The 25083-nt window shown below is 34.8% G+C and overlaps 1 protein-coding gene across 5 annotated transcripts in view; it reads right to left on the bottom strand.

Moving 5' to 3' along the window:
* The window catches only part of PAPOLA (poly(A) polymerase alpha), a 56901-nt gene that overhangs the window by 10743 nt on the left and 21075 nt on the right, over nt 1–25083 (bottom strand). For all 5 annotated transcript variants that reach the window (XM_023628354.2, XM_023628352.2, XM_023628353.2 and 2 more), the window contains 11 exons: nt 23300–23411; nt 22523–22612; nt 22294–22432; nt 20675–20747; nt 19215–19335; nt 18154–18238; nt 13234–13287; nt 12608–12727; nt 10967–11076; nt 7488–7609; nt 2655–2797 (listed from right to left, as the gene is read on the bottom strand). In XM_023628354.2, coding sequence (XP_023484122.1) covers nt 2655–2797; nt 7488–7609; nt 10967–11076; nt 12608–12727; nt 13234–13287; nt 18154–18238; nt 19215–19335; nt 20675–20747; nt 22294–22432; nt 22523–22612; nt 23300–23411 — 1169 coding nt within the window. The remainder of the gene's footprint in view (nt 1–2654; nt 2798–7487; nt 7610–10966; nt 11077–12607; nt 12728–13233; nt 13288–18153; nt 18239–19214; nt 19336–20674; nt 20748–22293; nt 22433–22522; nt 22613–23299; nt 23412–25083) is intronic.

The raw sequence follows: 25083 nt of genomic DNA, 5'->3' as shown, positions 1-25083 counted from the left end.
TATGGCTAGTGAGAAACTGTATGTTCCATTTGATTTAATATTTAGCAAATTTAAACTGCCACATGTGGCTAGTGGCTACTCACATTAGAACAGTTCTAAAAAAACCTGTTTTTACCTGATTTGGGGTATAAGAAAATGTTATGAAAAGCTATAAACAAGAAAATGGTCTGAGAAATAGAAGTAAGTTTCTGCACACAAAATCTAAGGGTTCATGAAACCCTAAAAGCCGGTCCACAGTGGCCCAGATAAACAACAAAGGCTCTCACACCCCAATCCCTCCTTCAATACTCTGGACCCCACTCCCTGCCGTCATCTCAGGAAAGTCACATCATCCCTCCTCCACTCTCCTATCTCTCCAACTTTTCTCTCTCAAATCCTATACACTTGCATTTAAATAATCTCATTTTTATTACCTCCTGAAAGAAAAACAAAAGCAGAAAAGTCCTCTGTGGTTCCTCTCTCTCAGCTATGGCTCACACTCTCCAACTGTTGTGTGCAACACTAGAGAAGTCAGATTGTTGGTGCCTACGGGACATTCTCATACAACCACAGAGCAGTCAGTCAGCTTATTAAAGCTTTGGAGCTCACTGGTACACAGAGTAAATGAAGTCAACAGAGCGGGTGTTGCCACACCCCCAGGGAGAACACAAAGATGAGATAAAAGACTGAGAAGAAAGCTCTCAAGAGCACAAACATCTAATGATTCAACAGAAAAGGAGTCAGCCAAAGAACCACCACAGACACAGGAGAAAACATGAAATAGCTAGCAAAGTGGCTAGTACATAACAAATAGCATTTGTTGAGCAAAAACAAAATTATAAACTAAAACCCAGAAGTCTTATTTACAGAAGTTAATATTACTTCACAAAACTAATATTAAACTTCTGAAATTATTTAGTATGTACACCTATTTTACATACATGTGCACAAACTCAAAGTACACAAAGATTTACAAATCCTAAAATTCTTAAAATTTCTACTTCTTCACTCAAAAAAAAATCATTGAAAATAAAAATCCGGGGGCCGACCCAGTGGTGCAGTGGTTAAGTTTGCATGCTCTGCTTGGGTGGCCTGGGGTTCGAAGGTTCAGATCCCAGGCACAGACCTACACACCACTTATCAAGCCCTGATGTGGCAGCATCACACATATAAAATAGAGGAAGACTGGCAGAGGTGTTAGCTCAGGGACAAGGAAGACTGGCAATAGATGTTAGCTCAAGGCCAAGCTTCCTCACCAAAAAATAAAATAAAATAAAAATCTGGAGTTAACACTCTAATAAAATGGGGAATTGTTTTAAAACTACAAGATTTAGAGGTCATGTTCATGCCTGATGTCTTCAGATTATGCATAATTACCCTAAAAAACACATCACACATATTCAAAATCCAAGGAAAGAAAACTGAAGCCATCCTCTGCACCTCGGCATTTTCCATTTCATACTCATCCAAAGAATCATCCTAACCTGCACCTTCGCCAGTGGTTAGACTTTAACTAAGAATCCAATTTTTAAAACTGCTTTTTTAAAAACTAAGATATAACATACACTCATAAAAGTGCTCAAGTTTTAATTATCAACTCAATAATTAAGAAAGTGATCAACGTAACCATCATAATTTAAAACGTGAGCAGCACCGTGGAAGTCTACCAGAAACAGCTCCCTTTAAAATATGGTAGTGTGTCCATCTTAAAAAACTCTGCAAGGAAATACTACAAAGTTTCACAGAAGTTAAACAGAAATATGGCTTTTTGTGTTCTAATTTTTACCACCATAGCCATGCATTTCTTTCATAATAAAAATCTTTAGCTGCTTTAAATGTTTTGAAAGAGAGACAATTCTTGAAAAAAGTTACTTCTAACTAAAACCTGGAAGATGAGAGGAGGGTGCAAAAAGACTGGGCAAGGTTCTACCAGGAGTGGGGTCAACTCAACAGCACTAACAACAAACGCAAAACCAGACCACAGAGATCTTTAGCTTCTTTAGAAGATCCCTAATATTTTCACAGGTAAGTTCCCCTGCTACATGGGCCTCAGCAGCTCCAGGGCAGAAAGGTGATTTTGTCCTTCTTGTCTGTTCTCCTTAGCATATCACACAGCTCTCTGTAGGCAACAGGTGTCTCAAGACATGAAACTGGAGGCGTTATAATGCTAACTTTCATTCATATCTGAATCAAGACGTACCTGTCCCCAAAATGGAATACAAGTATGACACAGTAGGACAAAAACAAAAGTTACTTTCCACCAAACTAAGTTAAATTGCTATTTTTAAAAAACTAGGGACTGGCCCTATGGTGTAGTGGTTAAGCTTGGCATACTCCACTCAAGCGGCCAGGGTTCGCCAATTCAGATCCCGGGCATGGACCTACACCAATCGTCTGCCATGCTGTGGCAACAACCCACATACAAAAGTAGAGGAAGACAGGCACCGATGTTAAGCTCAGGGCTAATCTTCAAGCAAAAAAAAAAGAGAGAGAGAGAGAGAGAAGATTGGCAACAGATGTTAGCTCAGGGCAAATCTTCCTCAGCAAAAAATAAAAACAAAAAATTAGAAGACGGAATAAAAATAGTATCTTGAATAGATGACTTCAACAACAAGAGAATATACCAATGTGTTTAGTAAATGGCCATTCCACTTTCATTCCCTCTTTTTCCTTACCCCTGAGAGCTGCCAGAACTGTTCAATGGACTGGTCTTCATAGCACTAGTAGGTGAAGGCACAGACATGCTGTTATCACTGTCCATAGACAAGTCGAGGCTGCTGTCATTTAGAGGTGTCAATCTGACACCTTCCGTTGAATGCTGTAATTAATAAAATATTTAATCAAATATATCTTTATTTTACCTGGATCTTTGAAACACGAACATCTTTTACTTGACGGATAAATGATTTCTACCAAAAAGCAGAAATCAATAAATCTACAAAAATCATAAGTATCTTGCTGCCCATGAAAGGCAAAGATTTGGGAGACACATACTTCCTGACTTCTAAGAGGCATTCAACCTAACTACAGTTTTTCTGTGGGAGAAAAAAGGAGAAAGGAATGCTACATTAAACATACACACTGAATGTAAGACATATTGCAAATTAAAAAGCACTGTGATATGAAAACACAAATCTTAAATGAGAGGACTAGAAATATATACACGCACATACAAATATTAAGAAAAAAGTCTTTTAATGATAAACACAACATTAACAATGCATATCTCTGGCTAGTGGGATTAGAAGTAATTTTTTGTTTGTTTATAGATTTTTTTACTATGCTACAATGAACTTAAAAATTGTGGAATTTCAAAAAAATTATCAAGTAAGTACAATTTAGTTCCACTCCTATTTATAAATAAATGAGCCTCTCTCAAAAGCAAGAGATTTTTAGCATTCTAAGTGCAACTTAGGATTTTAACATGGTACATTTAATAGTGTAAATTATCCTGTGAAAACAAAAGGAGAAATAATTTCCTGAAAACTAAACCTAATATCCACATATAAATCCTACTGCTGGATCTGCTTCTTAAAAGCCCAAGCACTTAGGGCCAGCCCTGTGGTCAAGCTGTTCAAGTTCCACACACTTCGCTTTGGCAGCCCGGGTTCGTAGGTTTGCATCCCAGGTGTGGACCTACACCACTCATCAGCCATGCTGCGGAGGCATCCCACATACAAAGTAGAGGAAGACTGGCACAGATGTTAGCTCAGGACTAATCTTCCTCAAGCCAAAAAAAAAAAGAAAAAAAAATCCAAGCACTCAAAAAGAGTTACTTAATGTAGGAAAACCAAAATGAAGCTTAAAAAACTACAAACGGTTCTACAGGATGAAAGCTGATTCCTAAAGTGACTTACAAAGTTTGTTTCTGCAATCAATGCTATTATAATATCACACTGATTTTTTCATCCTATTTTTTTCCAGCCTCAGTGTTCACGTACGTACAGAAACATTTTAATGGAAATGATTTGCATTTTTGACAAAAACTCAATACTCCGTGTGTGTGTGTGGTCTGTGTGCGCTCTCCAGTTCCCCAAATGAGACAATATTCTAATCTTTGATTTAGCACTATGGAGACATCACTATATACATCAATCAGTATTGATCAAATGGGGAAGATGAGATTTGCCAGAATGGAGAGGAGAAAGTAATGCCACTTGCTTATGAAGTCAGTTGTGAATCAAATTCTAAATAAGCCCCTTTCCTGTGCAAAAATGCTACCAATCTCACTCTCCACCAGACAAGGATTTGTTCAGTAAGCAATTTATACTCAGTTCTACATAGTTACCTGCCCGACCAGGTGATCAAACACCTGTGAGATAACAGGCCACTGGTGGGGATGATCTATGAATATGAACGTTTTTAACTAGTTGGTCTGAACACAAAACAGTATTAAGCTGCTTTACCTCTTTGTCTGTATTAAGGTCAGCAGAAGAGACTTCAATGCCAAAAAATCATAAATATTCTATCAAAACTTTCTAACAAAAGATAAATAAAGACAAAACATACTACAGAGAGAAATAAACACACACACTTTGCATTCAGACTTAGATCCAATTCACATCTCATACTACATGACCTTGGGCAAGTTTTTAACCACTCGGTTTTTTCTATAAGAAATAATACCTATGGGTTGCTGTACCATTAAATATAGAAAAATACTGGCTTAGTGCTTTGCAAATAGCAGTTAATAAAAGGACGCTATTAATAAGAGTCCAAAGAAAAGATTCATGGATCTAGAGTTCTAGACAGTTGTTGCTTATAAAAACAAGGGTGTTATTTTACTAGTGGAAACTTGGAAATGATCTAAATGATATCAAATAGAGGATAGATTTAATCATACTACAGCCATACAAAGAATTACTGAGCAGTCACTTAGAATTTGTAACGTAATGAAACTGCACAGATTGTCACAAAACAGTAAGCACCCAAGAAAGCCAGTCACAAAATGGGAATTATCATCAAAAACCTTTTAAAAATACATATTATAGGCAGTTACATATGTGCAGTGAAGAGTCTGTATAGAAATAAACTAAAATGTTAAGAGTAGCTATTAATGGGTGATGAGATTATAGTTAAACTTTATTTGGTAACTACAATTTTGGGACTAAACCAATAAATTTCTGATCATCAATCATTCTTTTTATATTCCAGAAGATTATATCTAGATAGATATTACCTTAAGAAATAGACTAAAAATAGAATTTACTTAAAATGAATGCTAATTGTTCCAAATATCAATAATGCCAAGTAAACAGGAGTTTCAGAGGGTAATCTGAATCAAGAGTTCTGGAAATTCGAATTACCTCAATTATAAATAGTTGTTTTAATAAAAAAGAAATTGGTTAAGCGTTAAGGAACACAACAACCTATTTACATTTGCTTCTGAAAACACACAAAATGTTGATATTCTTACATGTCGTAAATACACATTTAAATATTACTGCTTAACCCATTAATAATATAACACCAAGGGACAATTAGAAGACAAATGTCTGACGTGACATTTTAGTATAAAAATAAAACTACTCAATGGTAAATTTTATGTTATGCATATTTTATGACAAATTAATAAATAAAACTGCTCAAGAAAAGAACGGCACATTTTTGTCACTTTCTAGATTATTTAGTTAACTCATAAAACCATTAGGTCAGGAAGAGAATAACAAGTTAAGCCATATAAAGGCTTTAATGTAATACATTATTTTTAAAAGTGAAACATGCTTTTAAAAATTGCATTTTAGACCAAAAAGAAGTCAAGCACCTATACCGCCAAGTTATGAACGAGGATGACGGCGGTAACAGAAACAAACGCAAGCATTAACTATGTGTCAGGCACTAGCCTAAATCATTTTTTAGAGATACTGACTCATTTTATCCTCACAAAATACTTAATGAGGTAGGTAAAAACACAATCTCCCTTTCAGACAGGAGGCAAATCAAGAACACAATGTCTGCTACGTGAGCTGCCAGGCCTCACAGCTGGGAAGCAGCGCGACCTGAAACTGCACTCGGCCGTCTACTCCAAGTCCCGGCCCTGGACTCACAGCTGGGAAGCAGCGCGACCTGAAACTGCACTCGGCCGTCTACTCCAAGTCCCTGCCCTGGACTCACAGCTGGGAAGCAGCGCGACCTGAAACTGCACTCGGCCGTCTACTCCAAGTCCCTGCCCTGGACTCACAGCTGGGAAGCAGCGCGACCTGAAACTGCACTCGGCCGTCTACTCCAACTCCCTGCCCTGGACTCAGCTGGGAAGCAGTGCGACCTGAAACTGCACTCGCCCGTCTACTCCAAGTCCCTGCCCTGGACTCAGCTGGGAAGCAGTGCGACCTGAAACTGCACTCGGCCGTCCACTCCAAGTCCCTGCCCTGGACTCAGCTGGGAAGCAGCGCGACCTGAAACTGCACTCGGCCGTCCACTCCAAGTCCCTGCCCTGGACTCACAGCTGGGAAGCAGCGCGACCTGAAACTGCACTCGGCCGTCCACTCCAAGTCCCTGCCCTGGACTCACAGCTGGGAAGCAGTGCGACCTGAAACTGCACTCGGCCGTCCACTCCAAGTCCCTGCCCTGGACTCAGCTGCTTTCGGACCACAGTCTGTACTGTTTCAAAAGCAGAACATTATGCAAATGGAAGCCCTCTGTGTTGTAATTTCATTCCCCTCTTCTCAATCGCAGCTGCAGACAACTACCATCATCTTGAATGTAGTGGATATCATTCCCTAACTTACACTTTTATGTCATATTCTCTCCTAAATAACAGATGGTTCTACATTTTTAAACTTGTAAATTTTACATGGAAGTATCAAACGGTACATATGCATCTGTACCTTTTTAACTCAACATATTAGAATATGTAGCTCTAACGCATTTATTTTCACTGCTCTGCCTAAGTATTGCACTATAGGAATAAGCCATCTACTTTTGAAACCACTTAAAATAAAAATGTAATTGTTATCTCTGCATTAAATGTCCTCTACAGTACGTTCAAATAAGAAAACATGGCTACAAGTTATTCAACAGGACGCACTCATACTAGAACAACACAGTACAAAAATATTAACTCGGGTTACCCGTTAGTCATCTTTATACTCAATAAACTTTTAATTTTTAAACAATATACATGTATAATTCTTAACAAAATAAAGCCATTTTCATTTAAAAAGTCATACAATTATTTGATCCACTTATGACCTAATTTAATTTTTATTTTTTAAAGGAAAGGAAATTAGATACTGACGTGGGATACTAAATGGCTAAGAAAGAGAATATAAGTATATATAAAATAGGATATGAAGCATTGCCACTAATCTTTCTTAAGCTAGTGTGTGCACAAAACCTGATTAGGAGCAAGGTTTTACACAATGGAACTGGCTCCATGTAATAAATTTTTTAAATGTCATGGTCTGTTTCAAATATGACTCAACTGAGCCTAAATTTTGAAATACTCATAGGCTGGATGCATAAAACATTATGATAGCAATGCTTTTGTAAGTACTTTCTAAATTTACCTTTTTCTTTTTCTGAAGCACATGATTAGGTAGTAGTTGATGGAGTTGCTTTCTTTTTACATGCATTGCAGCAATTTTCATGTCCACCTCAAACATCTTGCTGTTTATTGCTTGCCTATAAACTACACAATTAGGAAATTGTTACAAGAAACGTAAATATTTTAACAAAGGCAGTTAAACTCACCCAGGAGAAGCTATTCTAAGTAGGGATCCTTTTCCCATCAATACTGCAGATCTGTAGAATTATCAAGTCAAAAGCTCTCTCTAATCTGACATAACTCATTGCCTGAGCAATCTCTCAATCTCATTTACCACAAGGTGTACATAATGAATAAAAGCACAAAGTATATTAACTCTTCCAGTGTGGTAACTCTCAAAGTCATAACTTGAAAGAGTAACTCTTTAAGAAACGGCAGAATTGGAGAAAGGAGGTTTCTTAAACCCATACCCTTTTATGCTCCCCAGTATAATTTAAAATTCCGGCCCAAGCATGTAACAAGTGCAGCAAAACCAAAGTCAAACTTATTAAACGATACCTAAAGACACCTTGTCAAGAATGTGCAAGGTAACATTTTAACACAAGTAATAACATATTTTCTATTATAAAAATAATTCAAATAACAGAGGTCACAGGAACAAAAACAAAATGCTAAAAATAAATTCAAATAATTTAGTTCCAAAGGGTCTCCAAATGGAAAAATTCATTCATTTCATCATATAACAAATATTAGCTGAGCACCTATGGCGTATCACACTGTTCTAGATATGGGAGACAAAGCACAGAGTAAGAGACCAAAAGAATTTCACAAAGTCTACATTCTAATAGAGACAATATGATAAACAGAACAAAAAAATTAAGTAAAATGTATTTCATATCAGGTGGTGATAAGTGCTACGGAGGAAAACTAAATATGGAAGAAGACAGGAAGCTCAGTCTGGAAACTGAGATTCCACCTGAGCAGAGACTTAAGGAAAGCAAGGAAGTGAGCTGAGAGCACCTGCTGGAACAGCATTCCAGAAGACCACGTATCAAGGACAAAACGTTCTGAGGGAACAACATGCCTGGAATGTTTGAGGAACAACAAAAAGGCCACTGGGGAGGAGGGAAAGTAGAGATCCCTAACCCCTTATCTGTAATTCTAAAATCCCCAAAACTCCCAACACAGTTTTTCCTAAAACTGGCACCAAAACTCATCTGGCAACAAACCTTAATCTCAACTCTTTGTGACTATTTGGTCTCTTTCTTTGCTTAATGTATCAAACAGTTCTCTGCAGAAATCTTACTGTCTTTGACTACAATACTGCTGCAGGGCCCACTGGGAATCTTTCTTACTCACTTTACTACCTTTCTGGCCCCAAGACACATGGATAAAGGATTCTGAACTTAGAATAGAAAATGAGGTCAGAGACATAATGAGAAGGCCAGATCAAGTAAAGGATTGCAAACCAGAGTAAGGACTTGGACTTTTATTCTGAGTGAGATGGGTAGCCATTATAGGTTTTAAACAGGCTAGATATGATTTGGCTTCATGTCATTTTGGATGCTGACTGAGAAGAGATGAGGGTGGGCAAGGGCAAAGCAGGGAAACTACAGCAATGGCAGTAATTCAACAGAGCGGTGACAAGTGGCTTGGACTAGGATGAGAGCAGCAGAAATAGCAGGAAGTAGCAGGAATCTTGATGTATTCTGAAAGTAGAGGCAAAAAGATTTTTTAACGGATTAATATCAAGTATGGAAAAAAAGGAATGAAGGGGGACTCCAAGATTCCTAGCGTGAACAACTACAAGGATATGGTTGCCAATACCTGAGATAAAAAAGATTTTAAAAGAAGTTGGAGGAGACTGGAGGTACGAATTTGAGTTCTGAACATATTAAATTTGTTTTATTAGAAAATCCCACAAAGTATTCCATTAAAATGTTTCAAGATACAGGAGAACTAAATATTTCCTTCCCAAAATACCTAAATTTCTTGAAAATCTTGATGGCTCATGAGAACAATCTTTGATAAACAGCCGATCTTGGATGCAATGTACAAATTTTCCAATTTAAGTATATCTACATGATTTGTTAGTTCATAAATAGTTTACGTTGACATCAAAATTTTTACTTTAGAAAAAATCACTTCTGTGGTATTCAGCAGGTAGAGTTATCACTTTTCAAATCACATCCTTAAAAATCTGTATGAGTGTTTTTGTTGTCACAATGATCATATCCTTAAAAATCTATGAGTGTTTTTGTTGTCACAATGATTAAACCTGCTGGGGACACTAAATATCCTTCAATGTGGACAGTTCCTCACAATGAAGAATTGTACCATGACCTATTTAGATTCCTAAAGATGAAAAACCTACTTATCAATTATTTGAACCAAGAACTCAACTCAATTTTACACAAAAACATCTAGTATTTTTAATCTGAATTTTCCAAGAACGCAAGTACCATGTATTCATCAAGAGATCACCTTTCGTCTTATTTGAAACTTTAACTTCTATCGTGTCACCAATGGCACTGCTGCTAACGGTCTCTGAATCACACACGCATACGCGCAGGAATTCACAAACGTCACACGAGTAGTGATCCACATACAGGTACAATCACCTGGCTACGTCTAAGTATGTCTTCAGTCACTGTAGCTAGCACTTACATACTGAAATACACCTCTTTTCCTTTTATTTCTCCTTCACAGTTAGGGTATGATACTGGCTTTTTAAAAAACTGTACAAATTTTGTCTCTCCTTCTCCAAGGAGGAAAAAATTTTTAATGCTAAATCTGAAATGTCCTTAGGGGGAAAATTCTTACTGGGGACAGGTGAAAATGACACACACTAAAATTTTTTTAAATGGAGGGAAAAGGAGAGATGTTTGAAAGAAAATAGAATTAGTCCCTAAAGAATCTGCACATTAATCATTGTCCCTATGCATATTCACCATTTCCTTGAAAAGTTGTGCATCTATATACAGCCTTAGCTTCTGTCAACTACATCCACCGTTTGGTCCTTAGTTAAATCATACGACTAACTTATATCTCAGGGCATAGGTCAATCTGAAACGTAGCTCTAATCATCCTATTTCCTACACATGAATTAACACGAGTCTTTACTTGACAGAGAGGTAAATTTCCTTACGTCATTAGAAGTTTAGCTTCATAAATTTCTAAGGTTCAAGATTATTAGGGCAATAAGACAGACTCAGTCTCTTAGACAAAAAAATACTCAGGTGGTTTCTAATTTCCTAAGTAATTAGGGACAAATCAAATTTAAAATGGTTCTACTTAACTTTAGGTCTACTACGATGGAAAAAAATCATTTATATAGTACTCACTACTGAATCTAACAACTAATCCAAAAACATTATTTTGATGATCAATGTTCAATATTCCCAAGTAATTTTAACAGTTATTGTTTATATCACTATGGTATACATAAAGACAAATTCAAATATGTAAGTACATGTTTTGATTACCCAAGCAGAAATATACCTGTATCTGTGAAAGACTGAATATCATAGGTGAGATCAACACTGAGATTTTCAGAGTTTTCTGTTTTCTTAAACACTAACCCAATCACCCACATCGTGCGAAATTCTTCCCTGCAAAGTAAGAAAAGTATTACTATATTTTATCAGGATTTCAGGAAAATATAGTTATCAAAGTGGTTGATAACCTGAGGTATGTGGAAAAACTTGGAATACAAATGTATAAGCAAACTAACCCAAACTCCATGAACAATCAAAGTCCTCCCCTGATACCTGTCCTCTATATTCCCATTACTACATAAACAATCAGAGTACTAGGACAAACACACTCTTATCATCTAAGTACTGACAGTCAATGTTCTTACTGATGATCCCAAAGTACAAAATGCACTGCAAACACAGAAGAATTATGTTTAAACTAATGAAGGAAAAGGAGTAACATGTTTTAGAAAAGTCTGAAACAAAAAAGAATATTCTAGATACAAAAATTTAACTAGAATTTCAGATTCCTTAAACTTCTAAAACTCAATTGAAAAGGCCGCATGAACCGAAATTTGGCTACAACCTAACAGGAGCAAAGGATGACTAAGCTACTTTTCAACGTTTAACAATATACCTACTGAATGGATCATACAGCCTTTTATAATAATTCATATGGTCTTTTAATAACTAAGATTGCAGCAACAAAGAAATGTAAAAAACTCAACTAGCAACTCTTACATGACTCCAAAAGGAAATAATTTATATAAACAATCAGAATAACAGTTATTCTATTACCGCACCATCTTGAACGATCCATTCCTTACCTTTTTCAATCTTTCTTTAATGCTACTTTGTTTTTAAAGCTTATTACTAAACTTCCCTCACCCTCCAAATGTGGCGAAGTAAAATCTCATATAATAATATAGCAATGATCAAACCAGAAACTAACCTATAGAATCTTAAAAGGAGAAAGTGAGCCTGCTTTTAATATATTATCTTCTCAATCTTGCAGAATCTACCACAAATCAGATTTTTCCAAGGTCAAACCAAAGTTATGTTCTCTTTTTTTAAAAAATTAAGATAAAAAGTAAAGACTGATGTTAGATATAGCAGCTACTATGACAACCACTGTACTAAACGGGAGAAAAAAGGACTGTTAAGAAGAAATGCGAAAGGACACCTCTGCAGAATTTGAACTCTAATTAGTTAATAGGCACCTCAACATTACAGACTATTATCAGAAAAACCTATTTCAGTGGTAATTTTTCTCAAGAAAGTCTTTGTCTTCAATATTCCTGATCAGGAAACCCTAAACTATAAATCTCAAACTGATTTTCAACCATATGCAATCAACAGTATAGTGACTCTAATTACTAAAAATTGCCTATGGGGCCCAGTCCTGTGGCAGAGTGTGGTTAACTTTGGGGCATTCTGCTTCGGTGGCCCTGGTTCACAGGTTCAGATCCAGGGCGTGGACCTGCACCACTCAGCAGCCACGCTGTGGTGGCAACCCACATATACATCGCAGGAAGACGGGCACAGATGTTAGCTCAGGACTAATCTGGGCGGGGGGGGGGGGGGGGTGCGGAATTGCCTATAAGAGTTTCTATGAGTAAAAGTTGAAAGGAGGAAGAAGAAACGATTAAATTAGAAGATGGCTTACTTGTCAGGATTTTCTTTGGGTGCTGGAAATGACTGGGGATTCACATGAGCCAGTGTAATAAATTCATTCTTCTCCAAACTTCCAACCAGGATTCGGATTTTTGACTCCACCAAGCCCACCCTGAACAAATGTCATTTAGTATTAATGAAAATTCCAGTTAATTTAAAAAATAAAATGCACAACATCAAATGTTTATGTAAAGCAGTAATGTGGAGTTCATACTTAAACACACATGAGGGCTGTTCAAGTGTCTGAACCTCCACAGATAAAACCAAGCTTTATGCTCTACCCAACAACATAGACGAAAAACTGGGGGAGAAGAGAATCAAGTAACATTTCAAATTAGGAAGGCTACAAAAGACATCCTCAGAAATATTTAAAGAAAAAAAATCAGTAAGCTAAAACAAAGCACTTTAAATATACAGTTAAGAAATGATATAAGGCAAACAAAGAAAAAGTTGTATATGGATCCCGAAATCCCTATACTTTTATTACAAGTAGTAATGCTCTATTTATTTGAAAACCAAACGAAGTTTTAAGAACTTCCTCCATATCCTACTGTGTTCTGTGTCTATCTGATTCATTTTTAAGTTTATCTTTTCTGTAAAATCCAATCTTATACTCACCATTCTAGGCGTTGTTTTTCTGTTGGTGCACTTGCTAGAAGTACAATATAATGCCTTTGAAGATAAAGACAACATGCTATTTATTTTATTTAAGTGCTTTGTGCTGGATATTAAAACCATAATGTAATAAGCTTGGTAACAGTTACAGATCAGCATCACTTGAGCAAGGGGGAATTGTAATTTCAATATGCACATAAAATGATAAAAGCTAAACTGCACAGTTTCTAACTACCAGAGAGTTTAATTCTTCTGAACAAGAGTGATTTTATGAATAATTTCCTACAAAGCAGCTTAATTCAAGCATGCTGAATAAACATTAACTGATAATTTGGTTCAATAACTCAGGTGAAGCGTTTTATCCATAAAATTAAAGAGCTGCTCACTAAAATATAATCCCTAAAACAAAAACTTTTTAATAGCAAAAACTAAACTGAATACTGAAGTTAGGCCTCAGGATTTTTTTCAAAGAACAGTATCCAACTGTGTAACAAGGCAGCAGTCACCACTGTAAGACACAACAAAGAAACCAATCCCATCAAACTAGAGAAAAGGCAAGTTTTCATGTCAGAAAAGACCATCATGACCAAGGATCTATTTTAAGCCTTTTTAAAACAAATTATTTACAACTAAAGTATAACTCATATAATTCAATTTCATAAGACTAAAAATGTTCAATCCAACGTACTCTTCTACAGAATCCATTTTAGAGGCACCGGAAGCCAAACTTCTCACCAGAAACTTTAACTCAAAAAGTAAACTGACACCATTATTCAGTATAGCTACTAGTTTGGAAAGTCAAGAGTATGACCAAAAATTTAAAACTACTTTACTCTTTTAAAGGCTGAAACCTTTATAATGTTATCTTTCACATTTTACAAATGAGGTTTCTGGCTAAAAAATCAAATGTCTGCAACTAGACCAAGAAAAAGAACTACCAACCCAGTTCAAATTAGCCAAACGAAAAAAAAAAAGGACATTTAGGAGAGGGATACTGAAGATTTGGGAAGTTTAAGCATTTTTTAACCATACTCCCTTTTAGAAGAGTCCATTTGATTATTTGCTATTTATGCTCACAAAGTAATTGAAAAATAGTTCTGATTCTTCCTAGCTATGTAATCCAGGTCTAAGACTTGTGTACATCATCTGTAAAACGGGATGACATCTGTCTTACTGGCAGAGGAATTGTTAAGCTTGAATGAGTTAACTTTAAGTATTTATAAACTTAAAGTAACAGAGGTAATATATACATAAATATGAAAACAAGTCGACAGATATACTAATGAATATGCAGTCTAAATCCATAGAAACCAATACTTCCTTTACCAAATTTAATTTGTTCAGCATTATTTGGAGCAAACCCAATATACAGAACACACACAAAGTCCAAATAAATAAAATGCAATAAAAGTCACATAAAAGCACTAAAAGCTCATGCATTTTACGTATAGAGAAACTCACTCTCAGTCCTAAATGCTCATAAAAAAAAATCCTAACAAGCTCAGTAATCTGATTTCCAGGTCTCTAGAAGATTAAAAATGGGCAACAGATTTCCAAAAAAGAAAAGAAAGGGAGACGAAGAGAAGAGCGCTCTGACAAAAGTATAACATGAGACAACAAAGTATAAAAAGCAAGCATGCACACAAAACTCAAAAAGAAGCAAAGTTGTCTGGGTTCACCTGGTGTAGGGACGCAACTCTCAGTTTCTAAATCACTCTTTTACCACACTATCAAAATGGATATTCATTAGACCATCTGAGTCTCCAAGAAAAGTTTAAATGATGTACAATGTTCTCTATTTACGAAAGCAAAATGTACAATCCATCTGAACGTAAGTTTGTTGGCAATTCAAAGTTTAAAGTTTTAAAGCTTAAAGAGTTCAATTTCAGTTCTTACTGAAATTGGGGGAGGGAGGTACCTACTGTGTACACTGTTTACGCAAAAAGGCATGTTTAAATATAGCTAAAAGTGTTAAATAACTCTAATAAGTATTTATGCTGAGGTTAAATGTCCTTTACTCAGCCACATTTTCACATTTAAGCAAATACGAAGTGGGAGATATAAACTACAAAAATTAAGTTTAATAGAAATAACCTGCTATTAGGAATCTGTTTACAAAACAAAGATTCATCCATCTAGGAAACTGAAAATAAAATCCCAATTCACTTTGTTAAGTTTTAAAAACCAGAAGTGGTATTCAATTCCTAAGATCCCTAACAGAGCACAGAGACCAAGTAACGGTATTTCTAAATTTAGACCGTACTTATTTTGTTGCTGTTCCAAAAACATGTAATCCCCTATTTCATACCGCCACTATCGTGATTAAGATGCTCAAATGCCTTCATTAGACACTTTAAAGTCTTAATGCAACTGTGATTAACTTTTCCCCAAATTTAAAGATTATCGGTTTCAAATAAAAAATTTAACTACAAAAATGTACTCCAAATAATTAAAACCTATTTAAAAACTCCTAAGAACACTTAGTTTAGTTGCTATTATTACCTTAAAACTACCCCAAAAAATGCATCCTGCGTAGGTATCCTGGCCATTTCACCACACAATATTTTACCTGCACAGATCACAGCTCAGATACATGCAGTGAAAAATCTATTATCTCTTAGACAAAAATCTTTATAATTCCATCTTTCAGTAACTCAGGACCAAGAGTTATGGTTCACTATTTTTAAAGCTGTTTAAACATTTTAAGGCTAAATTATACTATATATACATACTCCTTGAAATTACCAATTATTAATCTTACACCTTGGAGAACATTCTGGCTTTTTTCCTAATACCTTTCCTTCCTTGTTGCCTAGTAAAATGGAACACATGAAATAAGTATTCACATCTCCTATGTCAATAATGATTTGTTTTCTTGCTAATATTAATTTGAACATCATGAAAGAAAAACATAAAAATATTTTCTTAGAACTATTTAAAATTTCACAAAGCAATGTTACCCCTTTTTCGCAAGGAACACTGATATCTTCTGGAAGATGATTTGTCTGCTTTTTAAGACAAATGAAATTTCCTCCATGGTTCCCTCCCTTCCAAGAATGGCAGGCAGTTATATTACACACGATTTAAAATCCTATACATAACAAATAGCAATACTTCAAACAAGGCTTAACCAACTTTAACTCAAGGAAAAACTAAGAATTTCAATTCAGTTGTACAGCCAATCTTTGGGGTACTTCATATATGTTAAAAAAATTTTCAAATCTGTGAATACCTCTAACGTCTAATGTAGTAATCACTAGATATCTTAAAGAGGGAAATTTTTGGAGACAAGTTAAAAAATAAAAATAGAATTTGGTACAGATAAAATTAGCCCACTGTTGTCATGTTTTCAAATCTGTTTTCTCAGGACTCACAGCTGAAATTTAAACTTTCCTGATACAATTTTCTCTATTTGTTGCTACATCCTTCTATCAAGAGAATTCAAGAAAGACAGTAATCTATAATCTCTTAGTCAACTGTAGACCTTATAACACCACTTGGCAGACTGAAGGATAACTTAAGTTTTAAAAGAAAAAAGATTTAAGCAAGCTTCTAAAAAAAAAAAAGTCAAAGTTCTGGTTATGCAAATTTACTCAAATGAATGACACTATCAAAGTTTGCTCAATTTCAACAGTAACCTTTCTTAAAGTGAAGGAAGCCACTTAGGTAAAAAACTTCATTCTACCTACCTCTTACTCCTATAAGAAAGTGAGACAGGAAAAATGAATCTAGTATCATCTTAGATTCTCGGGGATTTAAGAAATGCAGATACTTTTCTTCAAGACTAATTTATTATTCTCCTTACAAGTAATTATGTACTCCTCTATGTTATAGTTTTTAAAGTATCAGAACATATATTTGTAAGTTTAAATATTCAAAAGTACTTCCTCAACATTGGTTAAAATAAGAAACAAAATTATCCACCAAATGGAAAAAGCACAACTTTTGGGGAATAAGTAATAAACAAGAGCATTCAGTGTTAGGCTATTTCAATTTTTACTGACAACGCAGTGCTCCCAGAACACAACAATTAAGCTGGCTCCATTATTGCTTTTTCATGCAAAAGATACAGAAACAAAACACAGAGACATCATGAAGGTCATCATTCTTGTTTTTAATTGGGGAAATAGAGTAAAGCAATCTTGCTTAGATTATTACAAAACACAATCCAACACAAGATCAAATGGTCAGGAAAGTTTCAAGCGTTAAAGAAAAAAATTTAAAGTGGGACTTTGGCAAGTTTTCAGCTCAGGGCAAATAAAAGTGCAAGTCCATTTTTTTAAAAAAGTAAGATTTATTATAACTTACAATTTTCATCAAAACCAACACAATCAGGATTTTAACCTGTACTAAGGTATTAAACGATTATATTAAAACCATTAGTAAAAAATACTACACCCACTTAGATTCCAAGAAAATTATTTGTAGAAATATTTGAAAGGGCTTTACTAACATTAGGGGGACTAATCGTGTAATTACTAAAAACATTTCATGACTATATAGTGACATTTGATTAGCTTTGCCTATGTAATAGAGAATCTTAATGATAAGTTTCCAGAACTGGCTACTTAGTTCTTAATAGAGAACATTAACTACAGATTTTAAAGATTCACCTCCTTTGCCAAGGTACAGATTCAGACTTTGGTGATGACTAACATATGCCTAAAGAACTGATGTGGCTACAAATGTAGTAGGAGTTTGGTTACATCAAGCAGCAAAACTGTAGGGGCTACACTTCACCTTGACAAAAAGTAAGGTTTACTAAAAACAGTACGCCCCTTGTGACAGGAAGAAAACTTCTACAGATGATGTTTAAAGGAAAATTCGAAACTACATTAGTCTATCAAGCAGAGATGTCAAATATGCTACCATTTAACCATTACTTAAGAGAGCAAAATGTCCGACATGCCTTAAAATACATACTTGTACTTTTGAAAGAAGTTTGGAGCTTCAAAAAGTTTGGACCACTCTGCCTTACTCAGCAAAATTTCATCTGTGATAGCAAGACCTAAATTAAAAACATATTAAAATGTTTGCATGCTTCAGTCTAACAATCTAGAATTTTAAAGATCTTAAACATACATGCATTCACTGTTATCCTAAAATTATAATTTTATCAAATAGCAGTTTTAGTCTATGACTTTAGAGCATAAAGATTCTTACAGACATATACAGACAGATACACTTTGCAAAAAGGTGGATTTTTCTGAGAGCCAATTTCTGGTAAATTACTATTACTCTAAAATGCCATGCTCATAGAATGACTCTCTCAGAAAAGTGACGCACTGTAGTTACGGAAGAAAGAAAAATTGCCCATAAGCTTTGTTTCTTGCCTTTCTAAAAACATGCTTCCCACTGTTTCTAAAAGGATAGCAAAATCTTCCCATTAAGAGCCTCTTTAGACTACAGAAAAGAACTTCACACTTGCGAGTTTGCAGCTGGTAGTTGTACAGCTGGTTCTATTTCCTCGACTGGTGTCAGTCAAATCAAATCCTGCCCCAGCTAGTTTCCTCCAAGACTGGCAATAGGTATACCATCAAATTAACAGGACTACTGGGACTCGGAAAAGTTTGGAGGTTCTTCCAAAACGGGTAGTTTGGCCCTAATCTTACTGAAAGCTCTCTCCAAGCAGATGATGGTCTGCTAAAAGCATCTCTGCCATCACCCAGTGGAGACAAACTATGATACCATTTAAACTCTCACATGGCAATAGTATGGCACTAAACCAGTCCATAAAGGCCTGGCTAAGAATATGGCTATAAATATTGGTTAATCTTGCAATATATAATCAAAAATAAAGCGCCTAAAAGCAATTAAACTGAGTTTTTCAAGTCAATTCTCAAATATATACTGTAATCAATAAATTAAACACCAAAATCCACTTCATTGAACGTTTTCTTCATTGAATTGCATACCCGACTACTGGGTCTAAAATAGTATGTAAATCCTTCGTGTATAAAGGAGAGCATAAGGATAACACTTACCTTGTTTAAACTCCTCAACCATGACCATCCGTGTTGAAACGGACACATTGTACGTGGAGTTCTGTTGTGGGTATGCTGGTGTAATTATAGGCATAAGATGGTACCTATCACTGGGGTTTACCTACATACAACAACAGCCAATCAGTTTCTTCAAGTACATATGCAACAGATACTTGGACTTTTTACCCCTTGTTAAACTGAACCAATGATTAAATTTTATTTCATTCATAGCTGGAGTTGAGAAAGAAAAACCATGTAAGAGACATCGTTTTTACAGGAATTCTTTATAGAATCAGAGATTTGGTCTAAACTAATGATTTGTTTCAATCATTTGGGCATGACTATTTTGGCAACCTTACTAGAAATAGTGTGCCTGTCGAGCAAAAGAGGTTCTGCTTGGGCATCTATTAATGTTTAGTTTTTCTTTTGTCAACAACAGAAATGGGAACGCACACACAACTACTCTTTTGAGAAATGTCATACCACAATATGCTCTGTGTAAAACAAATTTTAAACAAGATGGAAACAGTTTTTAATATACCCTTAACTTTTAAGGAGTATAAGCTTACTAACACATGGTGAAACTACATTATCCATGCTGCTATCATTTTAACCCACAATGAAATGATTTAACAAGTGTTCATCTTAATCCATATATTAACGATAAGTGGCATATTTCCACGAAGAAAACTGTCAACTCGTATCCCTCCAAAATGAAAAGCCTTGAGGTTTGGAAAACTTGAAAATACATAGCTTGATGTAATTAACAGAATTTAAAACTAACAATATTTTTCATATTGCAGTAAGATAGCAAATTAATGTAGAAAAATAGAATTTTATAAACCTAGAAAGTCTTATTCAGACCTAAACTTCTTTTATCAACTAATAAAGTACAGGTGTGTTAACATTTAAACTAAGTAAGCAGTAAAGGTCGTAACTTCCCAAGCAGCAGAATGGAAGTTCTTCTTTAGCCCAAACGTGTTTTTGCAATCTGAAATAGCCAAACCAATTTTTACAATTACATCATAGTAATTAAAGTGATATTGCTTAGAAGTTATCTGCCACAGGTAAACATTAACCAACAATTTTGGTACGACAACCCAATTTTAACAGAATATTTAGATCAAATAAAAAAATACAGGGATTTTTAGTATCCTTTTATTTTTTTTAAGCACAAATGCCCACACAACTTTGACTTACAAGGTTCTATATAGAATAAATTAAAATGTTAGTGAACTTGGTATTATAAACTATGTACAATTAAATGTAGTTTACAGGGTACATAATTAGGTTTCTCACACCAAAGGACAATTATAGTTGAGGTTATCTAAAAGAAAGTGTAATACGGACATGTCCACTCATATGTAAAAGGAATGGGAAGTCTCTTTGAAGTTTATGCAGATGATTTTTACTTGTTATTGCACAGTGTGAATTTGTAGGGGAAAAAATAATACACTAACCCTTGGGTCCCATACAGGCAAATTAAGATTGCATTCTTCAGGCTGTTTCAATAGCACTGGATTTGGCCATTCCCTGTTTAAAAAGATTGTAGCACTTGATAAGACTATTGGATATTACCATCTAAACGTATCTTGTTAAACATACAGCATTTGTGAATGTGATCCTTCTTCATTCATTTTGCCCTCTTGGTATACATAATCTTTTAATCCTCAAGGTCGACGTTAGACTACTCAAAATACTTTTCCCCTAACTATGAAATTAACTTAAACCATTTGGTAGCTTTCTGAGACTGAATTCAAACATCTTCTCTGCCTCTCAAAGAACTGATAAAGCACTATTTAAATAAAGTACTATCCCGACATATCTGATGTGTCACCTCAACTTTGAACAGGATAAATCCCTCTTGAAAGACAAAAATACCTTCTTCATACTAGCTCCATCCAAAGACAAGTAAGGATGAAAAAGTTAACTCATTACAGGCAAAGGACTATGAATTATAAAAACTGATTAGAAAAATTCTTCTCTATCTCATGACTTAAAAGTTATAACATGAATATGTGTAATAAAACTTTGTGACGCAAACACATTGTTCTCAAGACGCGTTCCTGAGTTAGGTAGCTACTTCAGTCCTTTATGGAAGAGATCAAAAAGCGAAAAACATTCGCCATCTTTAATATCAAGGTTAGCTTCTTAAAAATATTATTTGCTATGTATGTGTAGCAGGAAAAGAAATTCTTTAATCAATCTCATCAAACATGACTGATTATATATGCTAAGGGCCATCAAATCCATAAGTAACAAAATGTGTACTGAAAAGTGTGGCACAGTTCTAAATTAGAAATTGTCTCCAATAACTCTAATTTTTATAAAGTAAACTAGAAAGGAGTCTTTTTTTCAGCAGGAGGCAGGACAGGAGTTGGCAGGAATAGGGAGAAAGACGGATGTAAGATCAATCTGATTAAAAACCAAGAACCCTAACCTTTTGGGCCAAAGCAACTAAAAATTGGCAATCGTCTTTTATCTTACTTTTCTTAAAAGAAATAATGGTTGACAAATGTGAACATATTGAAACGAGGAAGCTTAAAAAAAATCCTCTCCTGGGTTAACGACTAATCTCAAAGGAATGATAATTGCTTTTTTTTAAGCACTTACAGTTATTATTAAAAATTTTTTATATACATCTTCAATATTTTACCAAAGATAAGTGGGCAGCTGTAGGCAAAAAATAATCACAAGAAACTAAAAGCCTACAGATTTAGAAGAATTACAAGAGTAAAAGAGGTGGTATATAAGTTTTATCCCAAGTAACTGATATCCCAAACTATCGATTCATTGGATTTTAGCAGACATTACAGCTAAAATTCAGAATTTATTTAGAGAGTAAATTTACACATGGAAGTACAAACAGCATCTCCCTTACTATCCTGGGAAAGCTAGGGAAAGGAATGGAATTTACGTTTGCCGTTTTATATACAGTATGATCTCCCCCAAGGCTACCTAAATGGCTACATCATGAACTAAAATTTGAATCTGAAACCAGCTGCAGAAATGTCATAGAAATAAGACTAAACTTCAGTGTCTACAATCAATTTTATTTTAATATAATCTAAACACATACCATTTAGAAAATACCAAGAAAAATTTATGTACAAGAGTTGATGCTATTGCATTTGGATAAAGCTGGCAAGTTCTTGCTACTAGCATAGCCCAGGAAACACCACCGAGGAAACCTAATATATTGGAATAGATGTTGTGGCCTGTTGATAAGGGAAAAGCAAAAAGAAAAGTTAGTGTTGAACAAAAGTTTAAACATTTTCAATAAGCTAGCCAACAAATTCTGAACTCACGTTTGGCCCACAGTTTGATAGCTCTCAGAGTTAACCTGAAGTTGTCAATGTTTGGTACTAGATGTAAAATTTCATCGGTTACCCTGCAACCTGATTAATAGGAGTGAAAAAACAGAATATTAAATCATCAAGTTTAATGATAGTATTTCTTTTAAATTTTCTGAGACTGATGTCAAATTAAATAAAAACTTACTTGGTAGAATCAGTAATGTTAATGCAACAAAGCAGCAAATAAAAACTAAAACTTTAACCCCCAACATAAGCAGTACCCTAAACCAAAGATCTAACTGCAATCTGTCTAATCTCAAACTTTCAACCCATAACTAAAACTTCCTCCAGTTCAGATACACTGAGGAGGGGGGTTTGATTCACTAAAGTTTTCAAAAATAATTCTTCAAGAGCATGGTAACTAGAAATGCTAATACAAAAGTGTTCAAAAGTAACCCTTTTAAGCAGAACAGCTGAAAACACAACAAAGCATATCAGAATCAAAATTAATTAGGGTTACGCGGTGAAACCTAAATCACCAGCGAGAGTACAAATGTAAGACAGTTTTTAAATGTCCCAGGAAGGAAAGAAATAACAGTGCAAGATACCAGTGAGTAAAATAAATTACCAGATACCCCTCTGCAGTCTAACTATTAAGTAAAGCACATTTTATTTGACTATGGATAAACAATATGGCTATAAAAAGCTTCATTATAATACTTGAGTTAAAAACTACTTTATAATTGACAAAAACTGCTATTATGCAAAAGGAAGTAGGTTTTGACATACCGTTAAGACTTCTTATGCATCTTATATCTAAATTTTTAAGCAGACTGTCATCTCTTAAGTCCAAGTCTTCTGGAATAGTCTGCAGTGCTAATCTTGCAAACAAAATATCAATCTAAAACAAAAACAAAACTTAACATTTCATATCTGTCAAACTATTTTAAAGGCATTTCTTAAAAGAAAACATTTAATACTCCTTAAAATCAGGATCATCTTATCAATTATGAACACGACAATGTCTCCCAAGTCCAAATAATATGAATTCATATAACAAGTAATTTAATCAGTATTTAATCATTTAAGATAGTAATATGAAACAGAACTTGTACAAATATCTACTTGTCATTTTAATTATCCTTATTACTAAGTTTACTAAACGCTATCTACTGGATTTACTAAGTTTGCTAAATGTATATACTGGGCTACTTAAAATTAATTGTTAAGCTCTCCATCTATATAAACTGCGAATTGATTGTACTAAAAGATGCCCAAATATAAGGTCGATATCCTTGTATTCAGCCCAAATATACCTATCAGTACAAAGAGAGTTCCTTATATTTAAGAACTTATGTATCTATAATATTATGGTATGTCTCTCCAACTTAGTTTTGACTAAATAAAAACAAAACAAAAACAAACACTGGCTAATTTTGAAGGCTTATAGAAGAAAAGAAAAGAAGATTTTTTTCTTTCTTTTTTTCAAAGAAAGGTGGGAGGGCAAAGAAACTTAGCAGATTCCTGAGGATATGATTTCACGGTTCCAAAACTTTGGATGCTCCTAGAAACAAATCTTTTATAAGATCACATTAAAAAGCAGTATAAGAGCTTATTATGAAAAATCATTTAAACATGCACCTGCAGGATAGAAAAAACTGTACACTTGCACAAATAAGCACTTGTGGTGTAGCATAAATTTTCTAATAAAACAGATTCCAAACAGATCTCCCCCAACTGAGACAGAAATAAAGATTATAGGGCCACCCCTGGTGGCCTAATGGTTAAATTCAGCACGCTCTGCTTCGGCAGCTCAGCGTCAGTTCCCAGGGGCACGGACCTACACCACTGTCTGTGAGTGGCCATGCTGGGACAGTGGCTCAGATACAAATACAGGAAGACTGGCAGCAGATGTTCGCTCAGGGTGACTCTTTCTCAGCCAAAAGAAGAAATAAAGACTACATGCTCACAAAAACAGATAACTCAAAAAGCAACTCAGTGATGATGCCAACATTAAAAAAAGTTGGTATAAAATTATTTTGAAAAATGTTGAAATGGAAAGACATTCCCTAATACTATTTTATATACAATGTAAAGATAGAAAACTAATATATTAAGTATTTCAAGTAACCATATGACTTTCATCTCCACCCTTAAAAGTTTACACAATTGAGCTGGGTCTCTCACAAAAAGACAAAAATCTCTCCTTTGTTGGTAATGTTCTTTTTTGGAAAATGGAGCATCACCTTACATTACAGATTGTTTTGTACTTATTTAAACATTGACAGTAAATCAAAACTACCTGAACTTGATAACCTTTCACTAAATTTAATATATTATGTCTACTTATTAAGGTTAGTCGTTCGACTTTTCAGGGAAGATAAAGTGGGCCATCTTACAAGGCAATTATAGAAACCACCATTTTTGAAAAACAATGGACTATTATCCTCCTAGTTTCCAAAATTTCATAATCTTTACTCTTCCTACTAGTGACTTTCCAGCACCATTATGTACAGCAGAAGTACCCTAACAAACAACTAAAGTTGCTTCAATGTCAGCTTTGTTCCAACTAC

This window comes from Equus caballus, chromosome 24 (genome assembly GCF_041296265.1).
Source record: "Equus caballus isolate H_3958 breed thoroughbred chromosome 24, TB-T2T, whole genome shotgun sequence".
Lineage (NCBI taxonomy): Eukaryota > Metazoa > Chordata > Mammalia > Perissodactyla > Equidae > Equus > Equus caballus.
Note: the sequence above shows the minus strand (reverse complement) of the source record. Positions and strands in the feature narration are given on the sequence as shown.